Source organism: Rattus rattus, chromosome 16, assembly GCF_011064425.1.
Source record: "Rattus rattus isolate New Zealand chromosome 16, Rrattus_CSIRO_v1, whole genome shotgun sequence".
In the NCBI taxonomy this organism is placed as follows: Eukaryota; Metazoa; Chordata; class Mammalia; order Rodentia; family Muridae; genus Rattus; species Rattus rattus.
In genome coordinates this window covers 7,291,087-7,302,889 of record NC_046169.1, presented here as the reverse complement: position 1 = coordinate 7,302,889, position 11,803 = coordinate 7,291,087, and the positions used below count along the sequence as shown (strand labels likewise).

The 11,803-nt window shown below is 48.4% G+C and overlaps 1 protein-coding gene across 1 annotated transcript; it reads right to left on the bottom strand.

The window, feature by feature from the left end:
• Positions 1–2,674: 2,674 nt before the first annotated feature.
• Positions 2,675–4,779, bottom strand: Gpr12 (G protein-coupled receptor 12). Its single transcript, XM_032887072.1, is given in 5 exon segments — positions 2,675–3,470; positions 3,473–3,530; positions 3,532–3,587; positions 3,589–4,026; positions 4,662–4,779. Coding segments are annotated over 4 exon segments (990 nt in total). The 5' UTR covers positions 4,012–4,026; positions 4,662–4,779; the 3' UTR covers positions 2,675–3,017.
• Between the last annotated feature and the right edge of the window lie 7,024 nt (positions 4,780–11,803).

Sequence of the window (11,803 nt, the reverse complement as noted above, 5' to 3'; positions counted from 1 at the left end):
CCTTGTAGGAAATAACTTGTGTTCAAAAACTCTTCACGGGGTTGGGGATTTAGCTCAGCGGTAGAGCACTTGCCTAGGAAGCGCAAGGCCCTGGGTTAGGTCCCCAGCTCCGAAAAAAAGAAAAAAAGAAAAAAAAAAAACTCTTCACAATTCAAACAATGAAAACTGAGGGAAAAAAATCTTTCAAAGAAAATCAGGTATTTTTTAAGAACATGGGTCAAAAACAACCGCTGGGCCAGCAAGATGCCTCAGCAGGTAAAAGGCGCTTGCCACCTCTGGCCTCCATACTTGTACCATGGTCCATGTGCGTGCACACACACACACACACACACACACACACACACACACACTCATACACAAACTAATTAATGTAAGAAAATTTAAGCAGCCACCGTATAAGCATTTATACCCTGTGTATAAGCATTGTATCCCATATACACAAACATTTACGCACATTGGTTGTTGGTTCACATGTGATTTTAAATGGGAACCTTTTTCTTAATTATAGAACCCAGATTTTGTGACAGTGACATTCAGAGGCGGCTTTCTTTGGAGTGAGGGATCAAAGACGACATGATGAAGGGGCAGGGAAGGAACTACGGAAAACCTGCCTTTAGTTCTAGCTTTTGAAGCCTCAGCCTGCTTCTTCGCCTCTCTCTGCAGCTCCGGTTTTCTCACCGCAAACGTGTGTTTTCACAGTTATATTAAAAAAGGAAGAGGAAAGGAAAAGGAAAGGAAAGGAAAGGAAAGGAAAGGAAAGGAAAAGGAAAGCCTGGTAAAACAGGAAGTGCAGGGTTGAGAACACACGTGGGCCCAGCAAAACTGACCGTTCTCCTGCATTCCCTACCGCAGTTTTCCAAATGAGAGCTCTCACTCCCAAAAAGCACCGTCTGTTGCTTTAAGGGCTCATATGTCTACACTAACTCACTGGGGCTGGAGAGATGGCTCAGTGGTTAAGAGCACTGACTGCTGTTGCAGAGGACCCAGGTTCTATTCCCAGCATCCACCTGGTGGCTCACAACCAGCCATAACCTCAGCTCCAGGACAGCTGGATACCTGTGGCCTCTTGCTGCACCTGCACATGTGTGCAAGTGAAACAAATGCATAAATAGGATATTGAAAGAAGGAAAGAAAGAAGGAAAGAAAGAAGGAAAGAAAGAAGGAAAGAAAGAAAAAAGAAAGAAAGAAAGAAAGAAAGGCTCAGCCTATCCTTTCTACCAAGCTCATCCTGATATTTAAAATAAACGTTTTAATGCTGTCAGCTGGATTGGGGGCCATGTGATTCCCTTCCTCTCATGCAGCCTTGATTAGCCTCAGAGAGGAGATACGGATTCAAGGAGAAAATGTATTGTCACTGGAACCACTTGGGAAGCAACTTTGGAGGAGTGGGTTTGGCCTGCAGGCTTTGGAAACTGGTCCTAAAATCACCAGGGCATACTGATTGGGACAAGTCTTTGAGGGAGACCTATTACAATCTCCCACCAAGGACCCCGAAATACTGGTCTTGAGGTGCTATTCAGGAATACTTTTTTTTTCCTGTATAGACACAGCCACAAGCCCATTGAGAACAGATGGACAGTGTGTCTACGTCTGTCTGCCTTGACAGAAAATGATGCTTGGACAAAGTGATCTTGTACAGTGTTTTAAGTCGCTTCTTGTAGGAGTTTACCAGCTAAACCTTTGCTCTCTGAAAGCTGGCGGCAGAGTCCTCGTTGCACTGAGGATGTCTTCTGGTGAAAGGAAATTAAACTGTTCACCAACAGACATGTGGGCATTCTTCTTGGGAGCACACAGGACACAGTTGGGACACACCAGTCACGTTAGCCGGGCATGCCACAGACCTAGTTATCAAGAATGGCGACCCCCGGGGTGGGGAATTTAGCTCAGGGGTAGAGCGCTTGCCAAGGAAGCGCAAGGCCCTGGGTTCGGCCCCCAGCTCCGAAAAAAAAAACCAAAAAAAAAAAAAAAAAAAAAGAATGGCGACCACCTGCTCCAGTACCCACATGAACCAGAAAAACTCCCATTTATAATACTTAATTCATCTTAAGCAAGAATAACAATGCATTCGTAGACAGAGATGAGAAAAGCGATGTTTGTATATTTCTTAATAGTGTTGCACCCATTTATTCTCTCAGAATATATTAAAAATAAATATAATCTACTTTTAATAGATACCATTAATATTTTCTCTCTTTTCTTTTTTTCTGAAAACCACTAGACTGGAGTTTTAACAATCACAATGGCAAATCTAATCAGTGCTGTCTCGTATGTAATTGGAAACATTTTTTTTTCTTTCATGACTCATTTTGGAAACTGTATTGAAAACAATGACTCTTTTAACTCTGGGTTTAACCTGGCGGTATTGCAGTTGGTGGTCTAACGACCACGGGTAACCATGCAAACCAAACTGTAACACAGAGAAACTGCAAAGTGATTCTGACGAGCAGTCACTACTACTGAGAGTAGAGAAAGAGTAAAGGAGCTCCTGCCCTTTTTATTGGTCACTTTCTATGGAGTTCATGGAAATAAACATGAGTCCTTCCGAACGTAATCATGTAAACTATTTTGGTCATATGAAAAAGCTCCTATCCTGTTAGATACATACAGAATGGAAGCTCTACCTTGATTTAAAAAACAAACAAACAAACAAAAGTTCAGAAAAAGCAATTCCTTCTCCAGTTTCCTTTAAAACTGATTTATTTTCAAGTCTAGGTTAAAAATCCCGAGACTTGTGTATAATTTTACGGCCACAGGAGGTGCCACTACACCCTCCAAACAAACAAACAAACAAACAAACAAACAACTCCTAATTCCCAAACCAAACAACAGAATGCTAAGCCGAGAAGTTGAGTTTTTTAAAACACTGGTAACATGATTTCCACTGTCAACACTAGTCTAAAAGATGTCATTGCTTCTGCCTGTGAGATCCAGTGCAAAGAATTTAAGGGGAGGAAGTCACGGGCTGCCCTGGGCAGTGGGGCGCTTGGTAGAGCCAGCGTCCTGTGGGGAGAAGGCTGCTACACATCGCTGGGAGAGCGTGCTCTCTGGGTCAGCGTGTTAGGGATGCACCCACAGCAGATGAGGCAGAGGGCTTTCTGGATCTCTTGGTTTCTGAAAGCATATATGACAGGGTTGATGATGGAATTGTACGTGGCGGGCAGGAGGGTGGCGTAGGTGTAGATGGAGGGGTAGGTGTAATCGGCGATCAAGGAATAGAGGGTAAAAGGCATCCAGCAGGCAGCAAAGGTCCCCAGGATAAGAGCCAGGGTGGAGATCCCTTTCCGGGTAGTCACGTAGTGCGACGTAGCCAGGAAGTGGTGCTGCAGGGCTATCTGATGGGCGTGCCTCATCACAATCTTACAAATCTGGATGTAGAGCTGGAGCATCAGTGCGAACATGAAGAGGAAGGAGATGGAGAGAATGGCGGCGTTGTTCTTAGTGAGGGGTCTGACCCACGCTGCAGGTGGACTAAATCCCTCAAGCAGTTCCAGCCCATGAAGCTTGGGCAGCCCAGGCAGATGGAAGTTCCCAAACATCACTAGCATGACATAGGTAAAGGTGGTCCTCTCGGGGTAATTATGCGTCAGAGGCGTAATACATCAGTCCCATGATAACCAACAAACTGCAGACAGAGGCAGAGAAAGAGGCGACAATGAGTCCAATTGTGACCAGCTTGGTGGCTTCTGACTGAAGCAGGTAGGCAAAAACAAAATTGATGATGAGTCCCAGACCAGCCAGCAGGTCTGCCAGAGCCAGGCTGCCTATCAGCAGGAACATGGGTGCTCGCAGGCTGGGGCTGTGGAAGATGATAAGGACCACAACGGCATTTTCACAGCAGATGAGGGTTCCTGAGCTGCACAAGACAATGTCCCAGGGGTTGACAACGAGCTCGGGTTCTGACTCCACAACAGAGCCCTGGGAGGGGACAGCGGCTGAGATGTTCTCCGGAGTACCAGCTTCTATACAGTCCCGAGGCAGCCCGCTTAAATTGACCTTCGGGTCTTCGTTCATTTTAACCCCTGTCCTCTTCAACGGAAAGACAGGCTTTTTAATGTTTGGGTACAGTAGGATGCCAATCCAAGATCATGCAAAACACACAGAGACCGACAGACAACCCTGGGCTCAGATATCAGTGTCAAAATGCCACGAGCTTCAGGAATTAGAAACAAAAGCTAAAGTCTGCACGGATGAAACCCCACAACCGAAATGCTGTTTGTCACTGAGGGAAACACGGACCAGGACTCCCCGAGGCGGCACATGCACCCCAGCACGCTCGCCAAGACGCTGGGAACCGACATTGGCTAATCGCATCTCCCAAGCTGAAAACCAACAACTGTTTGACATTTGGGCAGCTGAGAGAGCACCGCCCAGCAGCCACAAGTCTGCAGGAGGGTGGAATATTTTAAGGCCCTCAAACTCCCACCCTTCCCAAACATACCCCACGCGCGTGCACACCCCCAAACACACCTCCAGACTTAAACAAAGGGGTGGGGTCCCAGCCTCTCCCGTGTGCACGGATCAGAGTGCAAGGGCTATAAAAGGTAGGTGTGTACCACAGAGGTGGGTGCCCAAACAGACAGAAAGATATGCATGCATTTGGCGCCGCTCCCCTAGCAGCAGGGACGCGCAGCCTGCGGGGCAGGGGGGTCATCGGGGGTCACCTTGGCACGCCCAGACCGAGGGGGGGGCTCCTTCGGTGCTGCCGAATAGCGAGGGCCACCCGCGTGGCACGTCCGTGGTGGCGCCCGCGGCAGGTGAGCTGCGTCGCTCGCGCCCGGCTCTCCGCCCTGCGCGCTCCCCGCCGGGCGCGCATCCGCGAGAACCCCACGAGGCTGCGCGCGCCCCCGCAGGTCGCAGCTGCGTCTGGGGCGGGAGCCCGCCACCGTGGACGCCCGCCTGCGGCGGTCATGCCGAGACCCGCTCGACCTGCAGGAGAGCCTGGCGACCTACTTTGTTCCTGTGGCTTCCGTGAGGCGTCCTAGCCACTGGGGTTTGGCTTCTCCCCTAAATTGCCGAGTTCAGGGCCAAAAGAATTGTAAACCGAGGGGTTTTCAGGATGAACTGGAGGAATGCGGGGTAAGCAGGTTCGGGCTGGCGGAGGAGACTTCCAGTAGCCAGCGTCTCCCTCTCTCAGATTGCAGTTGGCCGTTCTGCAAATTATTGTTCTCTGGGGATGTTCGCTTAACTGGATAGGAGCTGCTGCTACTTGGATCGCCCGGTTACACTTATTAAGCACTCCTGGCGCCGTTTGCGAGTGGAAATCATTTAGGGCGTTCTTGAAAAAGCTTCCGGCAAGCACTGGCCCAAACCCAATTCATTTAAGTACCCAAACGACACTATTAATTTATTGTTTCCTTTACCTCATCCGCGGAGTCTAGGGTTAAGATCCTGAAGGTTGTCTCCCGGAAAAGGACTAGCCTGTGTCTCTCATCCTGGAACCAGATCAGATCTTAAATTTAATCATGATCTCCAGCTTAAAGGTGGGAGGAGAAAAGTCCTATTTCCGTGTGACCTAAATGTTGTGCAGGGCAAAGGATCCTGAGGACCCTTCATATGGGGTTATCACCAGGTGTATCAGCCTCACTGAAATGTCTATTCCAGCCTAGCAGCTCACAGCCTTAGGTCTCTTTTTACCCCATGCTCTCATCCCACCCCACCCCACCGCACTCGCGCACGCATCCATCTGCGGCTGGCTCCATTATGTTGCGCTCCTGGTACCAAAACCCACCACTTCACCTCCCTGGTTACAGCCTTCCTCATCTCTCCGCTGCACTTCTGTTACCTGCCCCTTCCCCCTTTCTCACCAAGACAACACACTACCCAGGAGTGACCTTGCCTTGATGTAGCAGATCTGTTCCACCCAACCTGAGCCCTCACACTGCCTCTGAATTTTTTTCCCTGAGCAATCTGTTTTGGGGCACATGGAGGCGTTTTGTTTTGTGCTAAGTCTTCTCCTGTCCCCCAGAAGGCTCTGAGTCCTGTATTTCCTGCGGCAACACTTCTGAAAGTTGACTTAGAAACCAGCAGTTAACGGGGTTGGGGTCTCAGCATTAGTTCCAGATGCTGATGATGCTGGCCTGCCGGTCACACTTTAAGAAGTGAGGTTCTGTGGATTTTAACAGTCATGTGTATGGAAAGGAGACATCACTCGAGTCAAGGACTGTGTGAAAGCCTATATGAACAAATTCAGTAAGACATAGTCTTAGCATTCGCAGTCACACCTTGGACCGGTGGTAAGACAAAAATCGACCTTATCCCAGGTAGCAGGAGGTGCAGTGAAGGGACGATCATTTCCCCTTTAATTTCTATCTGATAAATGGAAACATTTTTAGAACAGAGCAACCGAAAATGAGCGGTATGGGGCTGGAGAGGCGGCTCAATGGTTTACATGCCCTGCTGTTCTTGCAGAGGACCTGGGTTCAGTTCCAGGCGTGTATAAGGTGGGCGCACAACCATCTGTAACTCCAGTTCCAGGGATTATGACTCTCTCTGCTGACCTCCTCAAGCATCGCATGCACAAAGTGCACATACTACGGTGCAGACAAACACTTAGTACACATAAAATAAACAGAATTTTATTCTTAAAAAAAAAAAGTCAATGGTTTCATATACACAGAAACAGTTTAACAAAAGACAGCTCAAACCATCTGGTTAAATTTCAGGAGCCTCCCATTGGTTATGCAGTTCCGGAAAAGCAAATTTATAGGACAAGCTGGCTGCCCTTTAAGCCAATAGCAACAACATGGGCTTTGACCATACTCCCTTAATCTACTCAGCCATGGGGTTTGCCCAGGTTTCCTCCTCAGAGCCAAGGATCGAATCTGAATCCACAGTCTTGCTCTGATGGGAGTGTGTCCTGCCCCTGGGCTCTTCCTCAAAGCCTGGAGTTCCCTCTCTGCGGCTTGTCTGGGTCATAAGGAGAGAGAACTCAGTGCGAAGTGCTGGACGAAGGCAGAGGTGTGCTGAGGTGTGCGGGGGTCTTGTGCTGAGGCCCGAGAAGATTCGAAAGGAGGAGCTAAGTAGGCTCACGCCTAGAGCTGAGGCTGTCTGAGATGCCTGAGCACGGACTCCGACCATCTGGAACTGTAACCCTGGTTAAATGCTTTCTCCTGTGAGTCGCCGTGGCCGTGGTGTCCTGTTACAGCGATGGAAACCTTAACTGATAATTCAAAGATAGTCTTGAACCACCGAGCCTCCTGCCATATGGGCAAACGCAGTAACTCCAGGTGGCCGGCAGCAGCTACACTCCCAATTGGCCCCTCCCCCTAAAAAAAAACCTCCCAGATTAGAAAGAAAATCACGCGCAGAAATTAACCAGCCCCAAAGTCATATACCACAGAGCACATCCATACAGTTATAATTGGCATTCATAATTAGAAGCCGTGATGCCTTGCATTCACATGTGTGAATATGTTTCATGCACTTATCCACCACTAGACAAAAAGTCCACGCAGAATTAGAACTAGAAACATAATTATCATTACATCCTCTTTCATAATTTCTATGCACTGCCACCCAGTCCTCCCTCTTCCCTTATATTTAGCTTTCTCTAAATTTGCATATATTTAATATATTTAAATATATTGTAAATATCAAATTAATACAGTATAAGACAAAGAAAAGAGGACTTCTTGCTCCTTGAATGATTGTTGTAACTTAACTTTATTTCAAATTCCATATCTACTGGTGTGCCTAGGACCTTTGTTACCACAAAGCAGAAATCCAGTTCAAACTAGATTAATGCCTTTTTACTGTCTGGCTGAGACAGATCTAGACTAACCCATGGGAAAGAAATAGAAGTTACAAGAAGCCTTTGCCTGGCAATGGGCAGTCGGTTCCTCCCTGATTTATATCTCTGCTTGCCAGCATCTCGCTTTTTTACCTCAGGCTGGTCCCCTCCTTGTAATGGAAGCCAAGTTGCCCTAGGCAGCCATGAGCTTGCACTGTACCCTGAAGCTATCTTCTTGGCTTGCAGAGAAGAATTCCATAGGATAGTCAGAGTGTGTGTGTGTGTGTGTGTGTGTGTGTGTGTGTGTGTGTGTGTGTTACTGCAGGACTTTCTAGACTCACCAGCAGTTAAAGACACAAAGACTTATTAATATTTATTAAAGCTTAAGCCTTTAGCTTGGGCTCCCTCCTAGCTACTCTCAACCGACTGATTCTGGCTATATGTCCCTCCACGTGGCCAGCTCTACCTCCTTGGAGATGGTTACATCCTTCCACCTCTGTGTCCCGCTGGCAAATCCCCCTCCCTCTGCTTCTCCTCCCAAAGACCCTCTCTCTGCCTGGAAGTCCCGCCTACCCTTCCCTGCCTAGCTACTGGTGTCAGATCTTTATTAAGCCAATAATAATAGAGGAGGAAGAGAATGTTTACAAAATACCGAGTCAAGGGATGATCCGTAAGGAAAACAATACCAAAACCTAGCCAGTACTCAGCGCTCTGCTGGTGCCACAATCAACACTTGAATATACAGAGACAACCTCACCCGACACAGCCCAACAGTGTGTGTGTGTGTGTGTGTGTGTGTGTGTGTGTGTGTGTTTGTGTGTGTGTGTGTGTTTGTGTGTGTGTGTGTGCCCGCGCGCGCACTATGGCACTGTCCAGGTCACATGTATAGAGTCCTGAGATGAATGTCTGCTATACTTAGAATCATGAACACTCCCCCCAAGGATTAATGTGTTAAGCTGTGAGGGATGGGGTATACTGATATTCCAGCACCCAAGAAATGCTGGCAGGAGGACCAGGGATTCAAGATCATCAATATCATCATCAGTTAAGGTTTCCATTGCTGTTACAAAACACCATCACCACAGCAACTTATAAAGGAAAGCATTTAATTAGGGTTCCAGATGGTTAGAGACCATGACAGTGGAACAAAGGCTGGGCAGCAAGAACAGTTCACTAAACTCAAAAGACAGCCAGTAGGAGGCAGAGGGCACAGGGTCGGTGAGAGTCCTTTGAAACCTCAAAGCAAACACCTAGTGACACACTTCAACAAGTCCACACCTCCTAATCCTTCCCAGACAGTTCCACCGACAGGATGGGCAGGGGACCAAGTATTCAAGCATCTGAACCCATTATGGGGGACATCTTCATTCAAACCCCCACTTAGAGCTATGGGGGGAGAGAGAGGGAGGGGAGAGAGAGAGAGAAAGAGAGAGAGAGAGAGAGAGGGGGAGAGAGAGAGAGAGAGAGAGAGAGATTGTAAAGGCTTGGCTTTCAGGGTGACACTTGGGAGGGGGTGTAGCCTGCAGGAGGGAGGGCTTTGTGGGAGATGCTTAGCCATTAGGATCCTCTGTCTGTCTTTATTCTGCCTCACACATCCACCTTAATGTGCTGCCACACCTCAGGCTTGAATCAATGGGGCCCAGGAAGCATGGGCTGAGCCCCCCCCCCAAACTGCAACCCTGAGTAAATCTTCTTTCTCTGTTGCTTGATTATCTCGGGTATTTTTTGTCATAGGATAAAAATGCAACTGATATAATGTCATGTCCAATTGCCCCAGAGAGGGATGGGGGTTGAGAAGTTTGGTTGGAGTGTGTGGGCAGATTTGGGAGTTTAGCACAGCCTTCAGTACCGAGGGCCATGAGAGAGCTGTCTGCGAAGCTGTCTTCTTGATCTACGCTCCACACATTGTAAGACACTGTCGATGGCACCTTCTGCGTGTGGTGTTTGTCGCCTCTTCCTCGACTACCTTTTGACCACTTGCTCTGTAACATTGGCAAATTGTAGATCTTCCAGTCCAGTTACACCCTACACCCAAATTCCTGTGCCCTGTGAGGATGGTCCCATGCCCACTTTAACCAGCGTGATATTGATTCTTACATCATGAGTCCATCAGGAGCCCTCCTGCGAGGCTTGGTGTCTACAACAAGGAGTTAAAAGTCCTTGGCCTGACAATGCTGAGCGGGCTTCCCAGGGGACCCGTCCTTAGGACACTCTGAACCGTGTCTACCTTCGCTCTCTTTCCTTGCGACCCAAGTTTCACAACAGCCAGTGGCCTCCTCTCTGTGGTTTGAGGGAAGCGGCTGCTGTGAGCCAAGAGATGCCCATTCCTTCTGCGATTGGTAAATGCCAGTCGGTACCTACCGTTGTGTTATCTGTCATTATTCTGTCCTCAGAAAACGTGGAGCTCAGGGCAGCTTGACTGAAACGGAGTGTTCTGTGGATATGATTGATGCCTGGCTTGTGCTGAGACGTCAGAAGCCAGTGTTACTCACTACTTCCAGCCAAAGTGTGAGTTAGCATGTCCTGTTAGACTTCCTACCCTGGCTTGAAGTGCTGGAGAGTGAGTGGGAAGAGGTGAGGCGGCAAATCTATGCAGTTCCTTCAGCCATGCAGAGTGCAGCTGTGCTCTTGCCTGTGGTGAAGGAAGGTGCTGGGGGCCATGGCTTTGTGTCTGAGTGGTGCTACCAGGGCAGTTCATGGCGTGGCGATGGGTCTACACCTTGTGTGGCAAGAAGGATGGCCCGGTTTAATACTGGATCATTTCACATGTGCGTGTCCTACCCACGTATGAGGGTACCTGAGTGTACAATGATCGTGTAACATCATGACACCAAGAAAGGTGGGGTTCACACTGTGCTGCACTTTACTGTCCGTAACAGTAACAGCCAAGAAAGGGAGATAGCAGTGTGGAGTCTCCAAACTGTCACTTTGCTGAATACGCTCATTTAGACCACTTCACGCTAAAAACTAAAAATGTAGGGCTGGAGAGATGGCTCAGAGGTTAAGAGCACTGACTGCTCTTCCAGAGGTCCTGAGTTCAATTCCCAGCAACCACATGGTGGCTTACAACCATCTATAATCAGGTCTGATGCCCTCTTCTGGCCTGCGGGTGCATACATGCAGGCAGAAAGCTGTATGATGTATACATAATAAATAAATAAATGTTTAAAAAAAACCTAAAAAGTATTTATTTTTATTTATGTGTGTTTTACCTGTATGTATGCCTTACACCATGTATGTGCCTGCTGCTCACAGAGGAAGGTGCCACACAGAAGAGGGCATTAGAGCCCCCTTGGAACAGGGTTTACAGATGGTCGTGAGCTGCCGTGTGGGTTCTGGGACCCAATCCCAGGTCTTCTGCAAGAGCAGCAAGTGTTCTTAACGGCTAAGCCACCTTGCCAACCTCATAAGGCAAATATTTTTTATCATATGCATGCATAAACACACAGAGACTTCAGACAAGAGGAGGCTGCATTGCCTAAACACCTGGCTCCCTGAAATCGGAGCACTGCTCGTCTTATCTCACGCCCCTCAATCAGACAGAATCTGATTCCTGAGGGCCGCTGACAGATGTGGTGATACAGGCTCTGCGTCTTTTCAAAGCGCTCACAGTCGAGCCAGCAGGGAAAGTGTGCAGGAGACTTCAGATTCTAAGAAGCTTTTCTTTAAACAACTCAAAGGTGTTTGGTACCTTCCGGAGCAGGGGCTGTGGGGATGGAACAGCCACTGGGCTGGGCTCGGGGCCACAGCGCAGCCCTTCACAGAAATAAGAGCACGCAGATGCTGTTGACGCCATCTGGTGGACGGCCGGCTGACTGCAGCCTCCAGGGGGGATATTAATTTATCCTCAAATGCAGCTTCTCAGCCTTACATGCCCTCAAACATCCGCTCTGCCAGCCTTGCGAGTGGCTCATGTTCGAGGAGTCAATCTGCGCAAACCCGGTTTCTGTATAACATTTATGCTCTCAGGAATCCGGGTATGAACAATATCTTCATGGCCTTGAGCAGACAGGCAACTCGCTTTGTTCTCTGACTGTAACATGAGAACGTCCACAGCACCTACCACCTGGGTAC